This window comes from Bubalus bubalis, chromosome 23, assembly GCF_019923935.1.
Source record: "Bubalus bubalis isolate 160015118507 breed Murrah chromosome 23, NDDB_SH_1, whole genome shotgun sequence".
NCBI lineage: Eukaryota > Metazoa > Chordata > Mammalia > Artiodactyla > Bovidae > Bubalus > Bubalus bubalis.
The window spans coordinates 22,500,744-22,525,687 of NC_059179.1; the positions used below are offsets into that span (position 1 = coordinate 22,500,744).

A 24,944-nucleotide genomic window follows, 5' to 3' on the forward strand; every position below is an offset into this window, starting at 1 on the left:
GCCTTTGAGGACTAAGCTGAGAACAGTCGTATAAATACTTAAGTCCTTTCATTTTGTGTGCTTGTCACCTGACAGCTTCTTTCTTTCTTTCTTTTGGAGATAACTGTTCATTGTGAACAGAATAGCAGAACAGGAGATGTGCAGGGTTGGCAGAAAGTTAGTGTTACCATTAAACTGAGATTGTTTGTCAGCTTTCCTAGACATTTGAACAGTAGTGGTTGAGTCATCAGGCTTTTGCTGGGAAAGCCAAATCAATTCTATTGCCACAAGTAACCATTACCCTCTCTCCCACTCTAATATACAACCTTTTGATTTTTTAATAATTGAACTTTTTCACTGTACCCTTGTGGATTTTCTGAGGTTCCCAAATTGAAATTTTGCTGCATTTACTTTAGGCATTAGTAGAAAAATCTGTAAGGGAGAGTGATAGAGAGAGAAGAGGCTTGATAACAAAGGCCTTTATCTCCAGAATTCTCTACAAATATAATACCTTCATTATGAATTAAGTTAATATTACAATGGCATTTATCCTTAGGAATACCCTATACTTAGAAGTTTTAAAAGTCTATTTTCATTTTAAATAATCAGTTTGATGAATTTTGATGAATGTATACACCTGTGTAACAGTCACTCTATGGAACATTTTCATTCCATCCAAAACTTTACTGGTGCCGTTACCCAGTCAATCCCATCCCCAAATCCAGTCCCAAGCAACCACTGTTCTGTTTTTATCATTATAAATTAGGTTTGTTAATCCTAGAGTTTCATATAAGTAGAAATATAAAGTATATACTCTTTTTGTGTCTGATTTCTTTCATTCAGCATGTTTTTGAGATATATCCTTGTCATTTGGTATATCTGTAGTTTGCTCCTTTTATCATTGAGTACTGTTCCTTTGTCCCCTTCATGGATCACAGCCTTGTCCTGATGAAGGGGCTTGCGTAACTCAGTGAAACTATGAGCCACGCCACGCAGGGACACCCGAGACTGATGGGTCAGAGTGAAGAGTTCTGACAAAACATGGTCCTCTGAAGGAGGAAATGGCAACCCCACTCCAGTATTCTTGCCTGGAGAACCCCATGGGCAGCACAAAAAGGCAAAAAGATATGACACCAAAAGATGAGCCCCCCAGGAAAGGTGTCCAATATGTTACTGGGGAAGAGCAGAGGGCAATTATTAATAGCTCCAGAAAGAATGAAGTGGCTGGATGAAAACAGAAATGATGCTCAGTTGTGGATGTATCTGATGGTAGATGTATCTGGTGGTAAAAGTAAAGTCCGATGCTGTAAAGAGCAATATTGCAAAGGAACCTGGAATGTTAGGTCCATGAATCAAGGTAAATTGGACATGGTCAAGCAAGAGATGGCAAGATTGAACACTGACATCTTTAGGAATCAGTGAACTATAATGAAAGCTGAGTGCCGAAGAATTGATGCTTTTGAACTGTGGTTTTGGAGAAGACTCTTGAGAGTCTGCAAGGACATCAAACTAGTCAATCCTGAAGGAAATCAGTGCTGAATATTAATTGAAAGGATTGATGCTGAAGCTGAAGCTTCAATACTTTGGCCACCTGATGCAAAGAGCTGACTCATTAGAAAAGACCCTGATGCTGGGAAAGATTGAAGGCAGGAGGAGGAGGGGACGGCAGAGGATGAGATGGTTGGATGGCATCACCGACTCAATGGACATGGGTTTGAGCAAGCTCTGGGAGTTGGTGACAGACAGGGAAGCCTGGCGTGCTGCAGTCCATGGGGGTCACAGAGAGTCGGACACAACTGAGCAACTGAACTGAATTAAACTGAACTATAATGGATGGGAATGGGCAGATTTAATTCAGATGAACAGTATATCTATTACTGTGGGCAAGGATCTTTTAGAAGAAATGGAGTAACCCTCATGGGCTTCCCTGGTGGCTCAGAGGTTAAAGCGTCTGCCTCTCATGTGGGAGACCTGGGTTTGATCCCTGGGTCGGGAAGATCCCCTGGAGAAGGAAATGGCAACCCACTCCAGTATTCTTGCCTGGAGAATCCCATGGACGGAGGAGTCTGGTGGGCTACAGTCCATGGGGTCGCAAAGAGTCGGAAACGACTGAGCGACTTAACTAACTAACCCTCATAGTCAACAAGAGAGTCTGAAATGCAGTACTTGGGTGCAGCCACAAAAGCGACAGAATGATCTCAGAGTTGTTTCCAAGACAAACCATTCAACATTATAGTAATCCTCAAGTCTATACCCCAGGCACTGATGCTGAAGAAACTGAAGCTGACTGATTCTATGAAGACATAGAACACTGTCTAGAACTAACACAGACACAAAAAATAAGATGTCCTTTTGATGCCAGGGGATTGGAATGTAAAAGTAGGAAGTCAAGAGATACCCAGAGTAACAGGCAAGTTAGGCCTTGGAGTACAAAATGAAGCAGGGCAAAGGCCAACAGAGTTTTGTTATGAGAACATACTGGTTAGAGCAAATACCCTTTTCCAACAACACAAGGGATGCCTGTACACATGGACATCCGTAGAGTCAGTAGCAAAATCAGAGTCAGTACCAAAATCAGAATGATTATATTCTTTGCAGCAGAAGATGGAGAAGCTCTATACAGTCAGCAAAAACAATACCTGGAGCTGACTGTGACTCAGATCATGAGCTCCTTACTGCAGAATTCAGGCTTAAATTGAAGGAAGTAGGGAAAACCACTAAGCCTTTCAGGTATGACCTAAATTAAATCCTTTATGATTATACAGTGGAGGTGACAAATAGATTCATGGGATTAGATGTGGTAGACAGAGTGCCTGAAGAACTGTGGACGAAGGTTCATAATATTGTACAGGAGGCAGTGACCAAAACTATCCCAGACAAAAAGAAGTGCAAGAAAGCAAAGTGGTTGTCTCAGGAGGCTTTACAAATAGCTGAGGAAAGTAGAGAAGTAAAAGGCAAGGGAGAAAGGGAAAGATACACTCAACTGAATGCAGAGTTCCAGAGAGTAGCAGGAAGAGATAAGAAGGACTTCTTAAATGAATAATGCAAAGAAATAGAGGAAAACAGTAGAATAGGAAAGACTGTAGATCGCTTTGAGAAAATTGGAGGTATCAAGGGAGCATTTCATGCAAGAATGGGCATGATAAAGATAGAAATGGTAAGGACCTAACAGAAGCAGAAGACATGAAGCAGAGGTGGTAAGAATACACACAACTATACAGAAAAGGTCTTAATGGCCCAGGTAACCACAGTTGTGTGGTCACTTACCTAGAACTGGACATCCTGGGTTGTGAAGTCAAGTGGGCTGTGGGAAGCATTACTATAAGCAAAGCTAGTGGAGGTGACAGAATTCTAGTTGAGCTATTTAAGATCCTAAAAGATGATGCTGTTGAAGGGTTGTACTTAATATGTCAACAACTTTGGAAAACTCAGCAGTGGCCACAGGACTGGAAAAGGTCAGTTTTCATTCCAATTCCAAAGAAGGGCATTGCCAAAGAATGTTGGCAGAGAATTGTGTGGCATTACCACACAGTTGCTCTCATTTCACATGCTAGCAATGTCATGCTGAAAATTCTTCAAGCTAGGCTTCAACAGTATGTGAACCAAGAACTTCCAGATTTAAGCTGGATTTAGAAAAGGCAGAGGAACCAGAGATCAAATTTCCAACATTTGTTGGATATAGAAAAAGCAAGGGAATTCCAGAAAAACATCTGCTTTTTTTACTACACTAAAGCCTTTAACTGTGTGGATCACAACAAACTGTGGAAAATTCTTAAAGAGATGGGGATACCAGACCACCTTACCTGCCTTCTGAGAAACCTGTATAGAGGTCAAGAAGCAAGAGTTAGAACCAGTCTTTGCCACATCAACTGTGAGAATGAAGACCATTCTCGGCAATCAGACTGTTGACATCCCAGAAAATGTCGACATTACCTTGAAGGGACGGACAGTTATTGTGAAGGGCCCCAGAGACACCCTGCAGGGGGACTTCAATCACATCAATGTAGAACTCAGTCTCCTTGGAAAGAAAAAGAAGAGGCTCCATGTTGACAAACGGTGGGGAAACAGAAAGGAATTGGCCACTGTTCGCACAATCTGTAGTCATGTACAGAACATGATCAAGGGTGTTACACTGGGCTTCCGTTACAAGATGAGGTCGGTGTATGCCCACTTCCCCATCGATGTTGTTGTTCAGGAGAATGGTTCTCTTTTGGAAATCCAAAATTTTGGGGGTGAAAAATACATACGCAGGGTTTGAATGAGGTCAGGGGTTGCCTATTCAGTATCTCAAGCCCAGAAAGATGAGTTGATTCTTGAAGGAAATGACATTGCATTTGTGTCAAATTCAGCTGCTTTGATTCAGCAAGCCACCACAGTTAAAAACAAGGATATCAGAAAAATTTTGAATGGTGTCCGTGTTCCTGAAAAAGGAACAGTTCAGCAGGCTGATGAATAAGATCTCAGTGATCCTGCTGCAGAAACCACAAGATGGCAGATGGTTCTGTGGACTCAGTGGTGATATTTTAAAGAGGCAATAAAAACTCTTGATTTGGAAAAAGAAAAAAAAAAGAGTTAGAACCAGACATGGGACAACTGACTGGTTCCAAATTGGGAAAAGAGGACATCAAAGCTGTATATTGTCACCCTACTTATTTAACTTATATGCAGAGTACATCATGCGAAATGCCAGGCTGGATGAAGCTCAAGCTAGAATCAAGATTGATGGGAGAAATAGCAATAACTTCAGATATGCAGATGACACCACCCTAATGGCAGAAAGCGAAGAGGACCTAAAGAGCCTCTTGTTGCAGGTGAAAAAGGAGAGTGAAAAAGCAGACTTAAAACTCAACATTCAGAAAACTGGCATCCAGTCCCATCACTTTCTGGCAAATAGATGGGAAAACAATGGAAATAGTAACAGACTTTTACTTTCTTGGGCTTCAAAATCACTGAGGACAGTGACTGCAACTATGAAATTAGAAGATGCTTGCTCCTTGGAAGAAATGCTGTGAGAAACCTAGACAGTGTATTAAAAAGCAGAGACATTACTTTGCTGACAAAGGTCCATATCGTCAAAGTTACGGTTTTTCCAGTAGTCATGTACAGATGTGAGAGTTGGACTATAAAGAAGGCAGAGCACTGAAGAATTGATGCTTTTAAACTGTGGTGTTGGAGAAGACTCTTGAGAGTCCCTTGGACAGCAAGGAGATCAAACCAGTCAGTCCTAAAGGAATCAACCCTGAATATTCATTGGAAGGACCCATGCTGAAGCTGATGCAAAGAGTCGACTCATTGGAAAAGACCCTGATGCTGGGATATGTTGAAGGCAGGAGGAGAAGGGGACAACAGAGGATGAGATGGTTGGATGGCATCACTGCTTCAATGGACATTCAGTTCAGTTCAGTCGCTGTCATGTCTAATCTTTGGGACAGAAGTTGCCTAAGCCTAGAAGTCCCAGAATGTTACTTTCTCCGCATTCTTTTAGTCAAAGCCCAGATTCAAAGGCTGGGACAAACTATTTCTTGATGGGGGGAGAAACAGAATTCATGTTCAGGGAGGAATGGAGTCCTTTGTGACCAAATTGTTACATTGTGGTTTTTTTAAGTGCTACATAACAAATTACCACAAACTTAACAATTTAAAATAATACCTGTTCATTAGCTCACTGTTCTCTAGGTCAGAAATCTGATATAGCAAGACTGGGTTCTCTGCTCAAAATATCACAAGGCTGAAATCAATGTGTTGGTCTGAGCTGAGTTCTCATTTAGGGAAAGAAATCTCAGCTTGTTGTTGGCAAATTCAGCTCCTTGCCTTTGTAGGATTGAGGTCACCATTTTCTTGTTGGCTGTCTGCTGGGAGATGCTCTCAGCCCCTAAGGGTGATCTAATTCCTAGCCTGGTGGTCCCCTTCTCTTCTGCAACCAATTGGGGAAAAAAAACAAAACTCTGCTTTTAAAGGACTCATATCATTAGGTCACACCCACTGGAGTAATCTCCCTCTTAAGGTCCTGATTTGGGACCTTAATTAAATCACAGCAGTACCTACATGTTGGTTTGAATAACAGAGAAGAATTTCTTTGCCTGTCAAAATGGCATTATCTTTTCTATCCCTTTATCCTGCGTTATTTTTCTTCATTATTTGTATGGTAATGTTTTTAGCTTGCTATACCTACTGTAATGTGAATTACTGGTGGTAGAAACTATGTTATTTTTGTTAAGTGTTGTATTCCTAGCACCTGGGACAGTGTTTAGAACATTATAGATGCTCAACTAATATTTATTGAATGAACCAGTTAATATTAAAGACTTTATGGCATATAATTTTGATGACAACAGGATTTGGGAGGAGTGGGGAGAAGAAAAGGGTATGTTGAGTATTGATGTTATTTAAGCTTTATCTTTAAAGGTACCGGGGTCTCAAATTATTCATTGGCTTTTCTTTGCATGGAGGATTTCTTACTTAACTATTAAAAAATAAGTTGTGAGTAAGTAATTGTATAAATGCACAGTAACGGGTATATACAAGATAAAGCAAATTCGCTTTTTTGCTTGCTAGTCATAACATGCTTTCATTGGTTTTCATCTATGTATCTTCAAATAATGTTTTCCTATGAACTTTTGGAAATGGATGCCTTGTCATCCAACAGTATTCCTGATTTACCAATTTACTGTGGTTATATTTCTGTGGCTTTTTCCATATAATTGCTGTTTGCAAACATCCAGTTACTAATAAAATAACAGAGTGAGCTCCATCAAACAGACATACATAACATAGCATGCCAGACTGGAAAATCATATAATTTCCCTTATTTCAATACTGACTGTTACATGTCTCTTTCAATCCACCTCTTCTGCAGACAAAACTTGCCAATGGCACTTCCAGTATGATTGTGCCCAAGCAACGGAAACTCTCAGCAAGCTATGAGAAGGAAAAGGAACTGTGTGTCAAATATTTTGAGCAGTGGTCAGAATCCGATCAAGTGGAATTTGTGGAACATCTTATATCCCAAATGTGTCATTACCAACATGGGCACATAAACTCATATCTTAAACCTATGTTGCAGAGGGATTTCATAACTGCTCTGCCAGGTATGTGTACAGGTGTTTGTAAGGCGTTAATTTGCCTGAAAGATATGTTACACTAGTAATCATACTGAATCTTCAGTTCTGTTTCTCTTTAAAAAATCTTTGTTGGCTTGATTTTTATGAACTATTTTAATCGTACCTTCTTGGGATATAAGTACAAAAAAATCCAAGTCTATAAAGAGACTCCTTTTCCCCCTCTCTTCTCCCTGTCTCTATTCACCCTATTTTTACTCACATGTAGGTTTAAATAACATCTTTTCTGAGGTGTTATCTGGTTTGAGATGTGTCTTTTATAGTGTCTTAGTTTTAAGGTATGTTAACATATTTGAATTTCTTTGGGAATTTATCAACAGAATATTTACTTTGTATGAATGAATAAGAAGCATTTTTTATTGAATATTTTAGAAAGAAGTGTATCTCAGGAGCCTTGTTGTGATATTAAGTATGTAAATTCCAGGCTTTACAATCTCACTGCTCAGTAACTAAATAGCTGTTATAAACTATTGCATATTTTTTATTGTATGTTTTTTAAAATGTATTTGTGCATACACACACACACACACACTTTTGAGAGTGCTGTGGTTGTTTCACTGAATGCTTAATGGTGATTTGGGATACTCCGTAGGCATCAGTATTTGGGGAAAATGATGTATCAGGAAAATACAAGGTTCTCACCCATGTTAAAAGTCGGGTTTTTTTAAAAAGTAGTACAAAAATGAGTGAATTTCTAAAATATAGTCTGGTTTTTTTTTTCAGTTGTTTCCTGATAGTATCACTTACCAGAAATTTAGAAAATTCAAAAATGTTTAAAATGTAAAAACATTTTCCAGAACCCTGCCATTCAGAGAGAACTACAAGTGTGTTCTTAATATTTTTCCTAGGTGTATATATTTCCCTCATAAGTGTTTGCAACATTTTTATTCTTACTATATCCTCTTAATGTGTTTTCCTAAGTGTTGGTTCTTTTAAAAAAACATTTTTTTATAGTATTGTATATTATTTATGATGGTTGAAACAGATATTATTTAAACCCTTTATTGAACAGTTCACTTCAGTCACTCAATCGTGTCCAACTCTTTGTGACCCCATGAACTGCAGCACGCCGCCAACTCCCGGAGTCCGCCCAAACCCATGTCCATTGAGTTGATGATGCCATCCAACCATCTAATCCTCTGTCGTCCCCTTCTTCTGCCCTCAATCCTTCCCAGCATCAGGGTCTTTTCCAATGAGTCAGCTCTTTGCATCAGGTGGCCAAAGTATTGGAGTATCAGCTTCAACATCAGTCCTGCCAATGAACACCCAGGACTGGTCTCCTTTAGGATGGACTGGTTGGATCTCCTTGCAGTCCAAAGGACTCTCAAGAGTCTTCTCCAACACCACAGTTCAAAAGCATCATTCTGCACTCAGCTTTCTTTATAGTCCAACTCTCACATCCAGACATGACCACTGGAAAAACCATAGCCTTGACTAGATGGACCTTTGTTGGCAAAGTAATGTCTCTACTTTTTAATATGCTGTGTAGGTTGGTCATAACTTTCCTTCCAAGGAGTAAGCATCTTTTAATTTCATGGCTGCAGTCACCATCTGCAGTGATTTTGGAGCCCAGAAAAATAAAGTCAGCTACTATTTCCACTGTTTCCCCATCTATTTGCCATGAAGTGATGGGACCAGATACCATGATCTTAGTTTTCTGAATGTTGAGCTTTAAGCCAACTTTTTCACTCTCCTCTTTCACTTTCATCAAGAGGCTTTTTAGTCCTTCTTCACTTTCTGCCATAAGGGTGGTGTCATCTGCATATCTGAGGTTATTGATATTTCTCCCGGCAATCTTGATTCCAGCTTATGCTTCATCCAGCCTGGCATTTCTCATGATGTACTCTGCATATAAGTTAAATAAGCTGGGTGACAATATACAGCCTTGATGTACTCCTTTTCCAATTTGGAACCAGTCTGTTGTTCCGTGTCCAGTTCTAACTGTTACTTCCTGACCTGCATACAGGTTTCTCAAGAGGCAGGTCAGGTGGTCTGGTATACCCATCTCTTTCAGAATTTTCCACAGTTTATAATGATCCACACAGTCGAAGGCTTTGACATAGTCAATAAAGCAGAAATAGATGTTTTTCTGGAACTCTCTTGCTTTTTCTATGATCCAGTGGATGTTGGCAATTTGATCTCTGGTTCCTCTGCCTTTTCTAAAACCAGCTTGAACATCTGGAATTTCACGGTTCACGTATTGCTGAAGCCTGGCTTGGAGAATTTTGAGCGTTACTTTACTAGCGTGTGAGATGAGTGCAGTTGTGCGGTAGTTTGAGCATTCTTTGGCATTGCCTTTCTTTGGGATTGGAATGAAAATTGACCTTTTCCAGTCCTGTGGCCACTGCTGAGTTTTCCAAATTTGCAGGCATATTGAGTGCAGCACTTTCACAGCATCATCTTTCAGGATTTGAAATAGCTCCACTGGAATTCCATCACCTCCACTAGCTTTGTTCGTAGTGATGCTTTCTAAGGCCCACTTGACTTCACATTCCAGGATGTCTGGCTCTAGGTGAGTGATCATACCATCATGATTATCTGGGTCATGAAGATCTTTTTTGTACAGGTCTTCTGTGTATTCTTGCCACCTCTTCTTAATATCTTCTGCTTCTTTACGGTCTCTACCATTTCTGTTCTTTATTGAGCCCATCTTTGCATACAATGTTCCCTTGGTATCTCTAATTTTCTTGAAGAGCTCTCTAGTCTTTCCCATTCTGTTGTTTTCCTCTATTTCTTTGCATTGATCGCTGAGGAAGGCTTTCTTATCTCTCCTTGCTATTCTTTGCAACTCTGCATTCAAATGAGTATATCTTTCCTTTTCTCCCTTGCTTTTTGCTTCTCTTCTTTTCACAGCTATTTGTAAGGCCTCCTCAGACAGCCATTTTGCTTTTTTGCATTTCTTTTTCTTGGGAATGGTCTTGATTCCTGTCTCCTGTACAGTGTCAGGAACCTCCGTCCATAGTTCATCAGGCACTCTGTCTATCAGATCTAGTCCCTTAAATCTATTTCTCACTTCTACTGTATAGTCATAAAGGATCTGATTTAGATCATACCTGAATGGTCTAGTGGTTTTCTCCACTTTCTTCATTTTCAGTCTGAATTTGGCAATAAGGAGTTCATGATCTGAGCCACAGTCAGCTCCTGGTCTTGTTTTTGCTGACTGTATGGAGACTGCTCTATACAGTCTCCATCTTTGGCTGCAAAGAATATAATCAATCTGATTTCGGAGCATTTAGGTAGTTTAAAATGTTTTTCCATTATAAACTATGCTGTGGTGGTATTCTTGTGTGGAGAATCCCAGGGACAGAGGAGCCTGGTGGGCTGCTGTCTATGGGGTCGCACAGCGTCGGACATGACTAAAGCGACTTAGCATGCATGCATGCATTGGAGAAGGAAATGGCAACCCACTCCAGTATACTTGCCTGGAGAATCCCAGGGACAGAGAAGCCTGGTGGGCTGCCATCTATGGGGTCACACAGAGTCGGACACGACTGAAGCAACTTAGCAGCAGCAGCAGCAGTAGTGGACATTCTTATTCATCTTTTAGGCATCCTAGAAAAAAAAATACCAGAAGTGGGATTCCTATATTAAAGAATTATGAACATTTTTAAGGCTTCTAATACATGTGCTAAACTGTCCTCTAAGAAAACTATACCAACTTAAACCCTCCCTCAAACTGCATTTTACCACTTTTTTTAATCTTTGCCAATTATATCTTTTTAAAAATTTGTTTTTCCAAAATTGGAATTTAAATTGCCCTTTAAAACAAAAGAAATGCCTATTTATATCTTTGAAATAAACATTTTTAAGCTGAATTTGTACTTACATCTTTTGTTAAATAGAATAGATTTCTGCCCATTCTTCACTCATTGGATTTTATTTTAGCCATAGGCAAGCAGTTTTCTTTGTGCAATCTGTGTGTACCTCATTATTGTGCTCTCCCCAATCACTGAGACATGTTTCAATCTCTAGCATATACCACTAAGAATTGAACAGGAGATGATTAGACTTGTGTATTCTTTGCCTAATACTGATCTCTGATGTATATCTGCTGACCACTTTATAAGATACTAAATCATCAGTCTAATGCTTTATGGCCACTTTAACTTATGAACCTACACCATCTGGCTACATTTAGTAAACCAAACTACTTCAAAAAATGCCTGTAATCCATTAATGTAATGGGTTTGTTTGGAGTGTTAGGTGAAATTACTTCCAAAGACTTATTATAGGGACATAGTGAAAGATCAGGAGCAATTTGATGCTAGCCACTAAAAACACAGGAATGCATTTTGGGAACTTCTGATAGTATAGAAAGTTCAATATAAAGATGGAGAAATTGAACCATTACTGTATTTTGTATGATGAACTAATTATTATATTTTTAATTGGCTTATAGTCATGTTTCTTTAATAAGAATTAGGTGATGAATGCCTCCATCTGCTTGTGCTTAAATATGAACATGTGATACCAGCCAAACAAGATCCATTTAATGCTTTCTTTTCCAAATCTGTTGAAGAATGTGACTGACATCCATATAATTTTTATAATTAAAATAATGTTTAAGCACATTTAGATTGTTGCTAATGGTGTCCAAATGTATCTTTGTATGATTCAGGGGAAAGAAACAAAATGAAATGTGATATTATCTCTCTTGCTTGTTAAGTTTGTGCCTAAGGTAATCAGAGTATCAAGGAATCTTTCTGCACTATTTAAGTCTTTAGCAAATCTCTGATATGTTACCTGTAAAGAGAAATGACTTTGAATATTTTTTGTCTCACTGTGAATTAGAACAGCAACCGAAAGGTCTGTTAATATGAACATCCTATTTTATGGGATCTGTTCCTCTGAGGCCCCAGTACAGATTTGGGTGATAGAGAATTTTAATTGGGAAGCCCACCCAGTTTACACAAGCCAAGATCTACTCTCCCTGTTTTTCTCTGTATATCCTACAAAAATAGTCTCTGAAATTCTAAGTTGTCTATTGGTCTGGGGTTTGTTTTGTTTTGTTTTTCATTTTTGGCCAACTGTCATTTAGGCTTTATAGCAGCAACTGTTCTCAAATATACTTTTTTAAATATCTAAAATTAAACTCGAACTTGAATATACCTCTCAGTCATTCCTCTTGGGATGTTCCTATACCAACCTGTATTTTCTTTTTCTCTCCTTTCTGCATGCCCAGAATTCTATAGTCCAGAACATTCTGACTTAGTGCCTCTCCCACAGTACATTTAAAGAATATTTCTTTTACTGAACAGCTTTGGAACTGCAGCAGTAATAGAAACAGAATGAGAAATGGACCTAATATAAAGAATTGGGGTAGAGATGGGGGGGTCTGAATCACAGAGTTTGAGATGCCATCCATAGAACATCCCCTAGTGCTGAAATCCATATAGATAGATGTGAATTGTTTTCTGGAATCCTTTTTATTTTTAATGTCTTGGGGGGTTTGCTGGTTGTTAGTTTTCACTTCCTTATCTAAAGGAAGATGGAAAATACTGTTCATTTCTGTAACCTTATAGAAAAATTATTGACACTCATTTTAGCCAAGTCTGTTTGAAAAAGAAACTGGACCACACTAGGGACAGTGATGTGCCTTCATAGCGGAATAAATGCTGTTCCTGTTTAAAGGACTTTCTGTTAAAAAAAAAAATCATTCACCACCATCCATGTCTTTTTTTTTTTTTTCTTTGCCTCCTCTCCCCACCAAAAGCTCGGGGTTTAGATCACATTGCTGAGAACATCCTGTCATACTTGGATGCCAGATCACTATGTGCTGCTGAACTTGTGTGCAAAGAATGGTACCGAGTGACATCTGATGGCATGTTATGGAAGAAGCTCATCGAAAGAATGGTCAGGACAGATTCTCTGTGGAGAGGCCTGGCAGAACGAAGAGGCTGGTGAGCCTTTTAACATTCTAACTCTTTAGAGAGCTGCAGGATCTGGCCTTTCACTCTCTGGAATACAGTATTATTGGGAACCAGCAAGACCACTTATCTTTTGATACACTGATTTTGCTCTTTTATAGCAAAAAGTGTTAAATAGTTGTTCATGTACTTGGCAGTTTTTCTTCTGACCACTCACTCATAAGTGATATCAGTTCAGTTCAGTGCAGTCGCTCAGTCGTGTCCGACTCTTTGCGACCCCATGAATCGCAGCACGCCAGGCCTCCCTGTCCATCACCAACTCCCAGAGTTCACTCAGACTCACGTCCATCGAGTCAGTGATGCCATCCAGCCATCTCATCCTCTGTCGTCCCCTTCTCCTCCTGCCCCCAATCCCTCCCAGCATCAGAGTCTTTTCCAATGAGTCAACTCTTCGCATGAGGTGGCCAAAGTACTGGAGTTTCAGCTTTAGCATCATTCCTTCCAAAGAAATCCCAGGGCTGATCTCCTTCAGAATGGACTGGCTGGATCTCCTTGCATAAGTGATATAATAATGTGTTAATGCTGCTTTGCAAACAACGAATAAAAAAAAATACTACCAGCCCTCCTCTTTGACTATTTTCTTTTTCAGATTTTTTTGCCTTTAGCCTTAGCCTGTGGTGTTCTATCAACTTTTTAATCAAAATTATTTTTATGCCCAACTAGAATAAGAACTCAAGCCTTCAGAAAGAGAAGAAATTGGAATTTAGTATAAATCATTGTTTCTTTTTAAGACTCTTAAATTTTCTCAAGATTTTTTTTACTGCTTAATCCTGAATCCTGTAAGACATTATGTAGTTACCAGCCTGAGAGCAACAGAATTCACCAGTTTTGTTCTTATTCTTTTAATGTAATGGAACCATTTCTTTAGAAATCTGGAAGAGGTCTTCTATATATAATTTTCTCTTGGATGATTCTCTATAATGTCATTTTTAAAAAGTTGGGTGTGAGTACTTCATAAATAAAATAAAGGTGGTGACATATTAAATATTTTAGTTGATAGTGATGCACCAGCAGGCATGTGTATGCTCAGTGATATCCTGAGCAATTAATTTCATGAATCGTTTATCTTGGATCATGAAGAGATACAGAACAGTTAAGAATGGAGGATCAGCTTTTCTTAACAGTTTTTCATAAAAGCATAGTTGTCTCCCTTTTTTTTGCATCTTTTAAATTCATTAATGTACAATAAATACAGTGATCTCCAAATATTATACCAAGTAATTCAAGAGATTTCTGTTATTCTGGCTGTTAGAAGGTCTTTAAAATTTCTCCCAAATTCAATTAAATTAGGAAGCAAATACCAGGGAATTTTTGGCTATAAAAAATTGCATAAATGAAAATATATTATTATTTCTTCTTCCAAATATGTTTCCCTTACTTGCACTTATTTCACTGTATGGAAGAATGGAAACCTTATCTTTGATAACTTATTTCATACTTTGGAAATAAACTATATTGTATAATAAAGTAAAAGATTATATAGGTATATGGAATTCAAAGTCCATCATTTTCTTAAGCATGTCAGGACTAGCCTTAGAAATAGAGGAGGCAGTTGCTTGCTTGGGAAAATTTTAGGGCAGCTAGGAATATTCCTCTACCCTTCGGGGGGGGAAGAAAAGAAAATCTTCTCCAAATAACTCCTGACCCAAAATTTCACTTGTAGAGATGCATTCTCATAGCTTATAAAGGTTTTGTTACCTGTTAAAATGTACTTTGTTCCCATTTGGACTGTAAATGACAATAAACCTTTATCAGATGTTGGGACTTTACAGTCTCTTTTTGAAGGCAGGGAGAGTAAGAAGTAGATGGGCAAATCTTGACAGATATGTATGAAAATACCAGAGATAAAAGGCTCCAGAATTATGCTTAGGGTTAATTAAACCCTAAAAGAGGGTTTAAACCCTTAAAGAGGGTTAAAGATTTCTTATATTAGTTACACAGAAGAAAAAAAAAAGATCATTGAACAGGTGGCTTCTTGGCCTTTTAAAAGGGTATGTGAAGGTATAGCTAAGAAATAATTTAGGATCAGCACTAATTATCACTCTTTCTCCTATTTCTTCAACCACAGAAATCCATTCCTGCTCTTTTGAGTATCCTTTAGAGTTCTGACTGTATTCCTTTGTCTTTGGCCATATATATCACCTTAGCTTGATATAGATCCCTGAGATTTCAAATATTTGTTCACCCCATGAAGACTGCCTCTATTATCCCCTTGACAGTATGTGGCTGCTTATGTTTACGTGTTGCCTTTCTTCCTGTGTTAGTAGTTCTTCCTCACTTTAAAAAACAATAGTCTGTAATCACTTTTTCATTTTCTCTCGCAAATTGTCTTACTAAGTCTCCTTTGTCAATAAAGCCTTTCTGTTATACTGCCTGTCCCCAAATGCCATCTTTGAGAACTTCTTCCATTTCCTTCAACCAAAAATAAGTAAATACAGTTTTCTAAAAAAGCTTTGAGTTTAATTTCCACTCTACAGTTGTATTTTATATCTAGATGAATTTGACAGTCTGCCCCTAGGACATGAACTCTTATTTTCTCTCTTGAATAATACTGAAGATGCTCTCTCCGCTTAGTAATGGTAACTCTTAAAGTGTAATAAAAGACCACTTGGGATAAGTCCATTTTCTTAATCAGCAGATCACATTTTATGATAACATTCTGAATTTAATATTTAACATTTATCATGTCCTCACTCTCTTAAAAGTACTAGGCATTTCACATAGAAGTGGTCCCTGTTGTCAGAGAGCTTCCATCGTGAAAGGTTTTGACTTATAAAATAGATATAGACTGAAAAACCAGTTTTCAACACTTAGCCATCCTTTTTTGTAGCACCTTTAACTTGAAGAAATTCAGATGCTTTAGCATGGCAAGATAAATACTGTGGGATAGAAAATGAGATCAGAGGTTTACATGATTTCTCTTTCCTTAGAATGTAGAGATAGTTTCATTGTATATGAAAAAAAAATCCTGGGGTCCCTGTGTGCAATTGCCAGAGGTTAAAAAGAGGATAAGAATGAGGAATGGTGAGCTTTGAGAGACAATACAGTAGTTAAGAGTGTGACCTCTGAAGTCAGACTTAGATTCAAATCCTAGGTCTTCTCACTAGCTGTGTGACCTTGGACAAGTTGCTTAGCTTCCCTGACATTTGATTTCTTCACCTGCCAAATGAATATAGTTATTCCTAACCTCATTAAAGGATGTCAACATTGAAACTATTAAATTTAATTATTAACCAGATTTTTGGGGGGAGCGGGGGGGCCTTGCTATGGTGGCTTATGGGATCTTAGTTCCCTGTCCAGGGATTGAACCTGGGCCCCTGGCAGTGGAAGCACTGAGTCCTAACCACTAGACCACCAAGGAGTTCCCTAATAACCAGATTTAGGACCTCTTCATTCAAAATTTGTTTGCCTACAATGTATTTATAGAGTAATTATTGTTTAGAAAACTGTATCTTGAAGCCCGAATTATTTCCAAATGTGTCTTGTTTGTCCCTTTCTTTGTGTTGGTGTATCATGCTTCTTGCTCCTATTATAGTCCCTTTAAAAAGACAGTTATTTTAGCCTCTCTGCTGTGGATTTCCCTTTCTGTATCAACACAGAAGTCAGAGCCAGCTACCTTCCTGATAGGAAATTTTCTCAACTAATTTTCAAGGTGTATAATAGGAAGAGGGCAGGGGAGAAGTGCTCCTGGAGACATTGAACAATTAATTATATTGTAATGGAGCTATAGAGGGAGGCGTGGATGACTGGCCCAGAGAAAACATGATTTCTCTGGTGCCAGGATTACACTCAGAGGCATTTCTGCCTGTCTCCACTTTGCAAGGCACAGTGCCAGTGAGAACAGCAGTTAGTACACCCATAGTGGGGTTTACTAGCTTCCACACCGTGTTTGGTGGGTTCTTAACTTCAGGATGAGGAATTAAATTTTTTACCCAGCAGGAAGTGATTGCCATTTACTGATTTTTTTTTGTAGTAAAGATCTAGCTTGGGATATGAGTATTCCAGAGATGTGCTGTCATAAGGAAGGAGATCCTAACAAATGTTGCTCACTGGAGTCAAGGAAAGGCAATAAAATCCATGTATGTATGTACATAGCCAGGAACACACCTGTGAAAGTCGATTTTGTGCCTTAGATTTGACAGCACAGTGCTCTCAGGCATTTCTTTTTTTTTTTTTTTTTTCTGCTTTCATACTTGCTGCTGGACACTCCTGTGATCCCTTTGTTTTCTGTTGAAATTGCTCCTTTTAAAACATACCAGCAGCCTGGGTGCCTGAGTCGCCAATACACCTTTCCACATATAACTGGAGACTGGTAGAAGTTAACTCTGTGACAGAGGCATTCCTGCTGCCCACAATGCTAGGCTCCACTACACTGGCACAGCTTTACTCAATGAAGGGAAGTCTGTGGGGCATGTGCCTAGTTCAGAGTTTGTAGTTATCACCACTAACAAAATTTTCATAAGGTAAGGCCAATAAGTCTGTCTCTGCAGAGGTCTGTTAGTCAGTAGATGAATTGTGACTATACACATTCCATTTGTCTATTGACATAATATTCCTGAAGGCCTGACACTTTGATGTCCTACACTAGAAATCATCATGTTTTACCCAAAAGCAAATCAGTGTTGGCAGAATTCGTTTAGCCCAGAAAGTTGCTCGTTTACATGGGAGCAACTTTCAGGGAGTTGCTCCTGAAATCAGGTTTAACTTCGCACTTCTCTAGGCTAGTTATGGAGATTATATGGAATGGTAATTGTGAAAATGCTTTGAAGAAATAGGAAGTTCCTTGTAAATGTATTGGGGGGGGTTGGATATGATTTTTACTGAGAAATATTTGTTATTTTTTAGGGGACAGTATTTGTTCAAAAACAAACCTCCTGATGGAAATGCGCCTCCCAACTCTTTTTATAGAGCACTTTATCCTAAAATTATACAAGACATTGAGGTAAGAATCTGTATATTTGGGTATTTGCCAAATACTAGAGAATCATCAACATTCTTCAGTAACAGCATTGTTACAACAAACCCATTAGGGTTTATTGATGTGGGTTAAAAATCAATTTCTTTACAAGTGAATAGGGTAGGTAAAATATAGTAAATAGCCAGGCAAAGAAATTTAAAGCTTTTGAAAATTGTTTATTGATAGATAAATAGGTAAGAGAGAAAATATGATAACGGAAGTGGAAATGTTTAAAAGTTGCACTTATAAACCATTATTCAAATATCTTCTGAATTGAGTCTCTGTGGAAGTTCACTGGTAGAAATGCCACCTCAGATGTAAGATGAGCACTGAGTAGGTAACCTCATGTGGTTCATAGCTTCCCCTCTGTTGGTGAACAGTCTCTCTCCAGAAGGTTTATTATTTAGTCGAACGAGTTACATACAGGAGAGTTCTAGGAAATAAATCTTTAATTACTTTGCAAATGAAAAAATGTTTTACAACATTAAATAGAAGCTTTTTTAAAAAAATGCCTAAAGTTCTATATATCCAGTAAAGCACTGAGCATTTGTCATTGGTTGCCATGAAAGTCAGAAAAGAGTTTAGTTGTAGTCCTTTCCTAATTACTACTTCTTTACCATTCCTTCTTCTCAGACAATAGAATCTAATTGGAGATGTGGAAGACACAGCTTACAGAGAATCCACTGCCGAAGTGAAACAAGCAAAGGAGTTTACTGTTTACAGTATGATGATCAGAAGATAGTAAGCGGCCTTCGAGACAACACAATCAAGGTGAGGTCTCTTCAGTTATGGGGAGGTAGCTGAAGGGGTAAGGATGACCACAGTGTAAAGCAACCAAAAGCATAAACTCTAAACGATATTTCCAGAAAGTGAAAGTTTTAGATTGTTTCCAGTCTGAAAGCCAAAATCATTTCCTTAAGGGAAAAATGCCTGCTTCTCCCCAGAAGCTCATACATATGGATAGTGCTAGGGTTAAATTCTCTCCTTGAAGTGCACTGAATGGGCTGTTACTCTTTTGGGCCCTCACATAATTATAGGCCAATCCTGTTCCTGAATGAAAAGGATCAAGTCTGCATTATACTGAAGCCACATATGTAGAAGTGCTTAGCTCTACCTGCAGAAAAGAGTGCATTCCACACTACTCTGGGCTTTGATTCTTTGGGGGAATCAAATACATAATAGGGCCTGCAAGTCTCTGCACCACCCCATTATCATGGTGATCAAAAGGATCTTGTTTGCCATCCTAGATCTGGGATAAAAGCACACTGGAATGCAAGCGGATTCTCACAGGCCACACAGGTTCTGTCCTGTGTCTCCAGTATGACGAGAGAGTGATCATAACTGGGTCGTCGGATTCCACGGTCAGGTAGAAACTTTCAAATGATCTTTTGAACTCTGAAACATCAGATTCACTCTGTTCTGCCTTAGATAGTGATTTTGTTTGTATCTGCATGAACACAATTACGAAACTTCATAACCAAAGAAGAATAAGCAATCAGCTCCCCCCATCACTGTGTCAGTCTAGAACTGGAAGACTTGATTTAGGAATGGTTATGGTAAGTTTACATTTTTGTACATTTAAGAAACTACATACTCTGTTTTAGTTTGGGGGAATCATGTATTATAGAAACTTGGTAAACTTTGCATTTTTTACAAAAACCACCTCACAGGGGAATGACATGAATGGAATGAAGCCTTCCTTTCAGGTGGTTATAACTGTAGTACAGGCATGCATTATCTCCTTTAAAATGTGTACAGGTGAGCAGTACTTTCTCTTGCCAGCCCCTCCCCTGCTGTCCCTGCAGTTTTTAATTGCAAGCTTCACTCTGGGAGGGGCCTTCAATTTCCAGAGGCGTTAGTGATTTGATGACACAGCCATTATGCTGCTGGAGTCCAGTGTAGCTTGAGTTCTGGGTACCAGCAGAACTGCTGGAAACCTCTGTTAGGAATTTTGCCTTGAGCTAAAGGATTTAGCAAACATAATGCATCAGAAGTAACTTTAAAAAAATAGGGAGAAAAAAAGCAGTTAACTGCATTGTTAGATTCTCTGAAGTTAAATGTTTACCATTCCGAATTATCCTCTGTGAATAGAAAAGGCTATTCGCGTTTTCTTGTCTTTTGACTTAAAGGCATAGCAAATTCAGTTCATAGAGTTATCAGCATTTAACATTTATTGGTGCTTGTGGAGTGCCTCAAGGAAGCTTAAAGATTGTAGAGGCTAACATCGTTTATTGTACAAGGGAAAAAATGATTTTCAAAGAGAGAGGGTTAAATTGGAAAAAAATAAAATATGTTGTAAAAAAAACAAAGTTAAGTATACAAAATGAGTGATGAAAGTAAAATACACCTTCACAAAAATTTCTCAAGCTATCTAAGGGTCCTGCACTCTGCTGTGAAGCCCATATTTATATTGGGGTGGCTGGTCTTGATCCCTACACTCATTCAGAGCACAGAAATCGGGCCTTATGTTTAGGTAATTTTACGCCTTGATCTGTGTGGTGAATACTAAGGCCCAAGGTCATCAAGCTCAAATCCACAATACTAAGTCAGTCTATTACAGAAGGTTCTTGGCCTGAATCAGTTCTAGGACCCGAGGGCTATCTGTGGGACCACCAACGCTGCAGTTATTAGCAAAATTCCCACCAGTTTAAAATGTATCAGATTAAATGTCAGAAGGTTTATGATAATCTTGCAGTTTGGGACCAATTTGCTGGTGATGGGCGCTGCACCCTCATTTCAGCACCCTGCAACTAGCCCGGATTTCAAGTTGTGTGTCTTAAGGATGGCATACTGGCAGTATCCCATCTCCTTCCTCTTCCCACTTTCCCAGTCCAGTCCTCTAACTACCGCTTCCCCATGGCCAATCAGTAGACTTTACCTCAGCTCAACTTTAGAGCTACAAAAGGAGAGTAAGGTATACCATTAACTGTGAGAAATAGGGTGGGGGGGTGGGCAGTGAGGTAATCCAGTACTTAAAATAGATTGTAGTATGAATTTCACTACAATTTCAGATAACCGTAATATTTTTGTTCCAGGGTGTGGGATGTAAATACAGGTGAAATGCTGAACACATTGATTCACCATTGTGAAGCAGTTCTGCACTTGCGTTTCAATAATGGCATGATGGTGACCTGCTCCAAAGACCGTTCCATTGCAGTATGGGATATGGCCTCCCCAACTGACATCACCCTCCGCAGGGTGCTTGTCGGACATCGAGCTGCAGTCAATGTTGTAGACTTTGATGATAAGTACATCGTTTCTGCATCTGGGGATAGGACTATAAAGGTAATGAGGCATTTTTCAGTAAGTCCCCACCTTAGAATAGGGGAGTTCATATGGAGATCTTCTCAAGGACAATTTTATATTTAACCCTCACTGTACAATACTTAATATTTATTTAAATCAGATACTAGTTTATGTAATGAATGAGATAGATCATGTGACAATTTGGGTTAGGTTTTTATTCCTGTAAATAATGGTGAGTATGAAAAAGGCAGGGGGTAATTTTAGGTTCAAGATTTGTCTGCAAGGCGAGACTAACCCCATAAGAGTACATCAATCTGAGGATTTCTCATATGATAGCAACCAGCTACAAATTAGCCCTATATTACTGTGAATTAAACGTGTCATTTGGGGTTTGATTTGGATTGGTTTAAGACGTTGAATTTCCCCTACTAGTTCAGTCCCATTTTCTGCTTCCCGAAAACTGCAGTTGCCATAGATTTTACTAATAAAAGCACCAAATCAACAGCCAATGCCATTTCTGTTTCAGGTGTGGAACACAAGTACTTGTGAATTTGTACGGACCTTAAACGGACACAAACGTGGAATTGCCTGTTTGCAGTACAGAGACAGGCTGGTCGTGAGTGGCTCATCTGACAACACAATCAGGTGAGCAGCAGGTGCCCTTGCCCAGAAGGGATCACTATTATCCTGCCGTTTATTGTTTGTGCACAGACCAAACGAATTGTCGACTGTGTTCTGTTTATAATAAAACATTTTTCAGTTTTCTGTGGTTTCTTACAGGTTAAAAGTTTGCCCCAAGCAGAGAGACAGCACAGCAAAGTCTTTTGTTGATGTGTTTCCTTCCTGTAATAGTTTTATCACCAGATAGACCTATTTAAAAGGAACTGCTTGAATGAGGAAGTGAGCAAGAGAAATAAAAATGGAGGTTGAAGGCCCTTCTGTAAATTTCTCCTGTCTGCAGTTATAAGTGCTGATAAATAGTTAAAGGGCTTTTCTCTTTGCCAGTGTTTTAAAAAAAACAAAAAAGATTTGTTCCCCTACTAGAAGTTGTACAATTTTGGGTTTTTTAGCATTACATAATGGGCCAGGGAGCTACCAGTCTTTGAAATTATGAACAAATTATGAAGAATCCACAAATTGAAGTACTTTTTGGTGTTTTCCCTTCATGAAAATGAATGACGCACATATGCATAGAATTTGAAAGATTTATCAACCCTCTCCCCTCCTTCAAAGGAAGTACTAAGGGAATGAAAAAGCCATTGAAAAAACGACAGACAGATATTGTCATATCTAAGGAGATTAGCATTCCTAGAAATCATGTGGATTGGTCAGAAGGCATACATAATTTAAATTAGTATATAAAAATGTTTGAGAACTTACTTTGCATTTCTGTTATATGAGAAAACTGTCCGGAACAGTGAGGTGAAAGCTAAGGGTGTCCTCAGTGACAGAGGTACACATATTTTGTGAGAGCAGGATGTCACCGTTCCTGCATCTCATTCTTATTCAATTGTGGTTTCCGGAAACACAATTATGTTTCTTGGCTTGGCCCTTTCCTTCTTAGGCAACTGTGTACATTACATTCATCTTTTGTATTCCTTGGTGACCCTGATTACAGGTTTATATGAAGCTTGAGGCTTTAAAAATATTTACAACATATTTGAACTTAAATCGTACATTTTTCTGCTTATATGGCAGAAAGTAAATAAATTATACTGAAAATAATACATTTGTATATGAGTGTTGATTGGTTTTTATATTTTGGATATTTTAAAAGACATAAGATGTATGTTATAACATTCCAAGCTTAGAAAAGAATGCATGGAAATTCACTCAATGTTCTCTTTCAGATTATGGGACATAGAATGTGGTGCATGCTTACGAGTGTTGGAAGGCCATGAGGAATTGGTGCGCTGTATTCGATTTGATAACAAGAGGATAGTCAGTGGAGCCTATGATGGGTGAGTGTGCTGACAGGGTTTTTAAAAGTTCTCTTAATCCCCCCTGCCTTAGAATGTTAAACATAGCCTTTCCTTGTCTCCAAAAGATTATAGGTATCACAGAAAGAATCTGATACAGTATTCTTGTGTCTAATCCATATATTCACATCTCCTTTGTTCACTCTTTTCCAAATAATCTTCCCAGTCATTTAATTATACTTGTTTGCTCATGATTTTCATTAGTATTTTGGATTTTTGTTTATATATTTATTTTGCCCTATAAAGCAGAGAACTGGATAAACCCTAGTATATCAGGATATGGATATAAAATAGTGACTTGTTAATAAAATTGAAATGTTGGAGGATAGTATCTTTGGAGGGGGCTTAGTATGGGAGGGTCTTGTCTTCACTGCTGGCATTTCAGTCACAGTGCGTTAAATAATCTTTACTTTCCTTCAGTCTACTTTCCAGTGGTTACAGACTCCGTTCATGTTGTGGATGGATCCCACATCCAGTGACGCTAATAAGCACATCGTATATTCTTACAAGAGTGAACTCACTTATGAAATGCACTCTGCCATTTCTTCTCATCAGGGTGCCTGATGTGGAGGATGGGAAGGTCATAGTTCAAATATTGGCAGCTTTTTAAAAATATCAGAAACTGTTTCCAGACTCTGCAAGGGTACTAGACGCCGAATTGCTAGAGGCCAGCAGCTGTAGTTGCAGCCATTTTATGTTCAACCTCAGGATGTTTTCCTTGGCCAAAAACGCACTAAGTCGTCTGACAGTTCAAAGCATTCAGCAAGCAGTGGCAAGGGAGATCCATCAAAAGCGGGCACCTGATTTCCATGACAAATATGGTAATGCTGTATTAGCTAGTGGAGCCACTGTCTGTGTTGCTGTATGGGTATATATGGCAACACAAATTGGAATAGAGTGGAACCCATCGCCTGTTGGCAGAGTCACCCCAAAGGAATGGAGAGAACAGTAATCATCCCAGCTGATTTAATACTGAATTGTTTCAGAATCAACTCATAATTAATTCCAAGTAAAAGTACTATGTACCCATTAAAATATAGCATGTTTGAAGAAATAAAGTATATTTGAAACCTTCAAAAAAAAAAAATATCAGAAACTAACTTACAACTTTTTCTTAGTTTACGAGCTGGCTGTACTTGATTCATTAAGACAACTCAAGCAGCAGTAAGTGTTAACAGACCCATTTCCTCTGCTTTGAGTCAGCCGTCACTGTCAGACCCTTGGGAAGTTGTTGGGGGTATGACGACATGTTTCAGCTAAGTCCAAGGTTGTATTTTTCTTACTGCCCTGGTTTTGATCTGTACCCTTTTCTTGGGTTTTGTCTGTTACTTACCTTGAGGAGACAGGACATACAATTGATTCGAAGAAGGGCTAAACTTTTCTTATTTAAATATTGTTTATATAAACTCAGAGTCTTACATGGACCCCAGTCCTCTGATGTGTGACCTGGGCCACTGTCAGAATTGACCAGAAAAAAAATGCCTCAGAGTTATAGGTTTCTAGGTCTAAGTGATCTCATCTACCATTAAGAGTTCTAATATATAAGAACCCCTTTTGACCCCAATGTATGGTGTGACTTCACTGTTCACTCTCTTCAGTTTGTTTAAAGCTAACCTATTTCTTGTTTTTAGGTTAATCACATACATTTTCCCCTTTTAAGACTAATAACCTCTACCCAAGAATGAATACATGATCTGAGCCTCCAAATCAAAAACGTTTTTATATATCTTGTGAGCTG

At 38.7% G+C, this 24,944-nt stretch overlaps 3 protein-coding genes across 13 annotated transcripts in view; all 3 read left to right on the top strand.

Moving 5' to 3' along the window:
* BTRC (beta-transducin repeat containing E3 ubiquitin protein ligase) overlaps positions 1-24,944 on the top strand; it is a 173,621-nt gene that overhangs the window by 137,642 nt on the left and 11,035 nt on the right. For all 11 annotated transcript variants that reach the window (XM_006053158.3, XM_006053160.3, XM_006053162.3 and 8 more), the window contains 8 exons: positions 6,836-7,067; positions 12,811-12,997; positions 17,870-17,966; positions 18,615-18,752; positions 19,229-19,347; positions 21,017-21,266; positions 21,754-21,872; positions 23,078-23,188. In XM_006053158.3, coding sequence (XP_006053220.1) covers positions 6,836-7,067; positions 12,811-12,997; positions 17,870-17,966; positions 18,615-18,752; positions 19,229-19,347; positions 21,017-21,266; positions 21,754-21,872; positions 23,078-23,188 — 1,253 coding nt within the window. The remainder of the gene's footprint in view (positions 1-6,835; positions 7,068-12,810; positions 12,998-17,869; positions 17,967-18,614; positions 18,753-19,228; positions 19,348-21,016; positions 21,267-21,753; positions 21,873-23,077; positions 23,189-24,944) is intronic.
* On the top strand, positions 3,720-4,469 carry LOC102401379 (60S ribosomal protein L9-like). Its single transcript, XM_044935233.2, has one exon. It carries the CDS (start codon positions 3,857-3,859, stop codon positions 4,235-4,237), a length of 381 nt encoding a protein of 126 aa, XP_044791168.1. The 5' UTR covers positions 3,720-3,856; the 3' UTR covers positions 4,238-4,469.
* LOC102401698 (cytochrome c oxidase subunit 7B, mitochondrial-like) lies at positions 23,196-24,278 on the top strand. Its single transcript, XM_044935234.2, has one exon. It carries the CDS (start codon positions 23,901-23,903, stop codon positions 24,156-24,158), a length of 258 nt encoding a protein of 85 aa, XP_044791169.2. The 5' UTR covers positions 23,196-23,900; the 3' UTR covers positions 24,159-24,278.

Excerpts from the sequence above, each read along its gene's own strand:
- LOC102401379 (XM_044935233.2), top strand. The coding sequence starts at position 3,857 with ATGAAGACCATTCTCGGCAATCAGACTGTTGACATCCCAGAAAATGTC.
- LOC102401698 (XM_044935234.2), top strand. The coding sequence starts at position 23,901 with ATGTTCAACCTCAGGATGTTTTCCTTGGCCAAAAACGCACTAAGTCGT.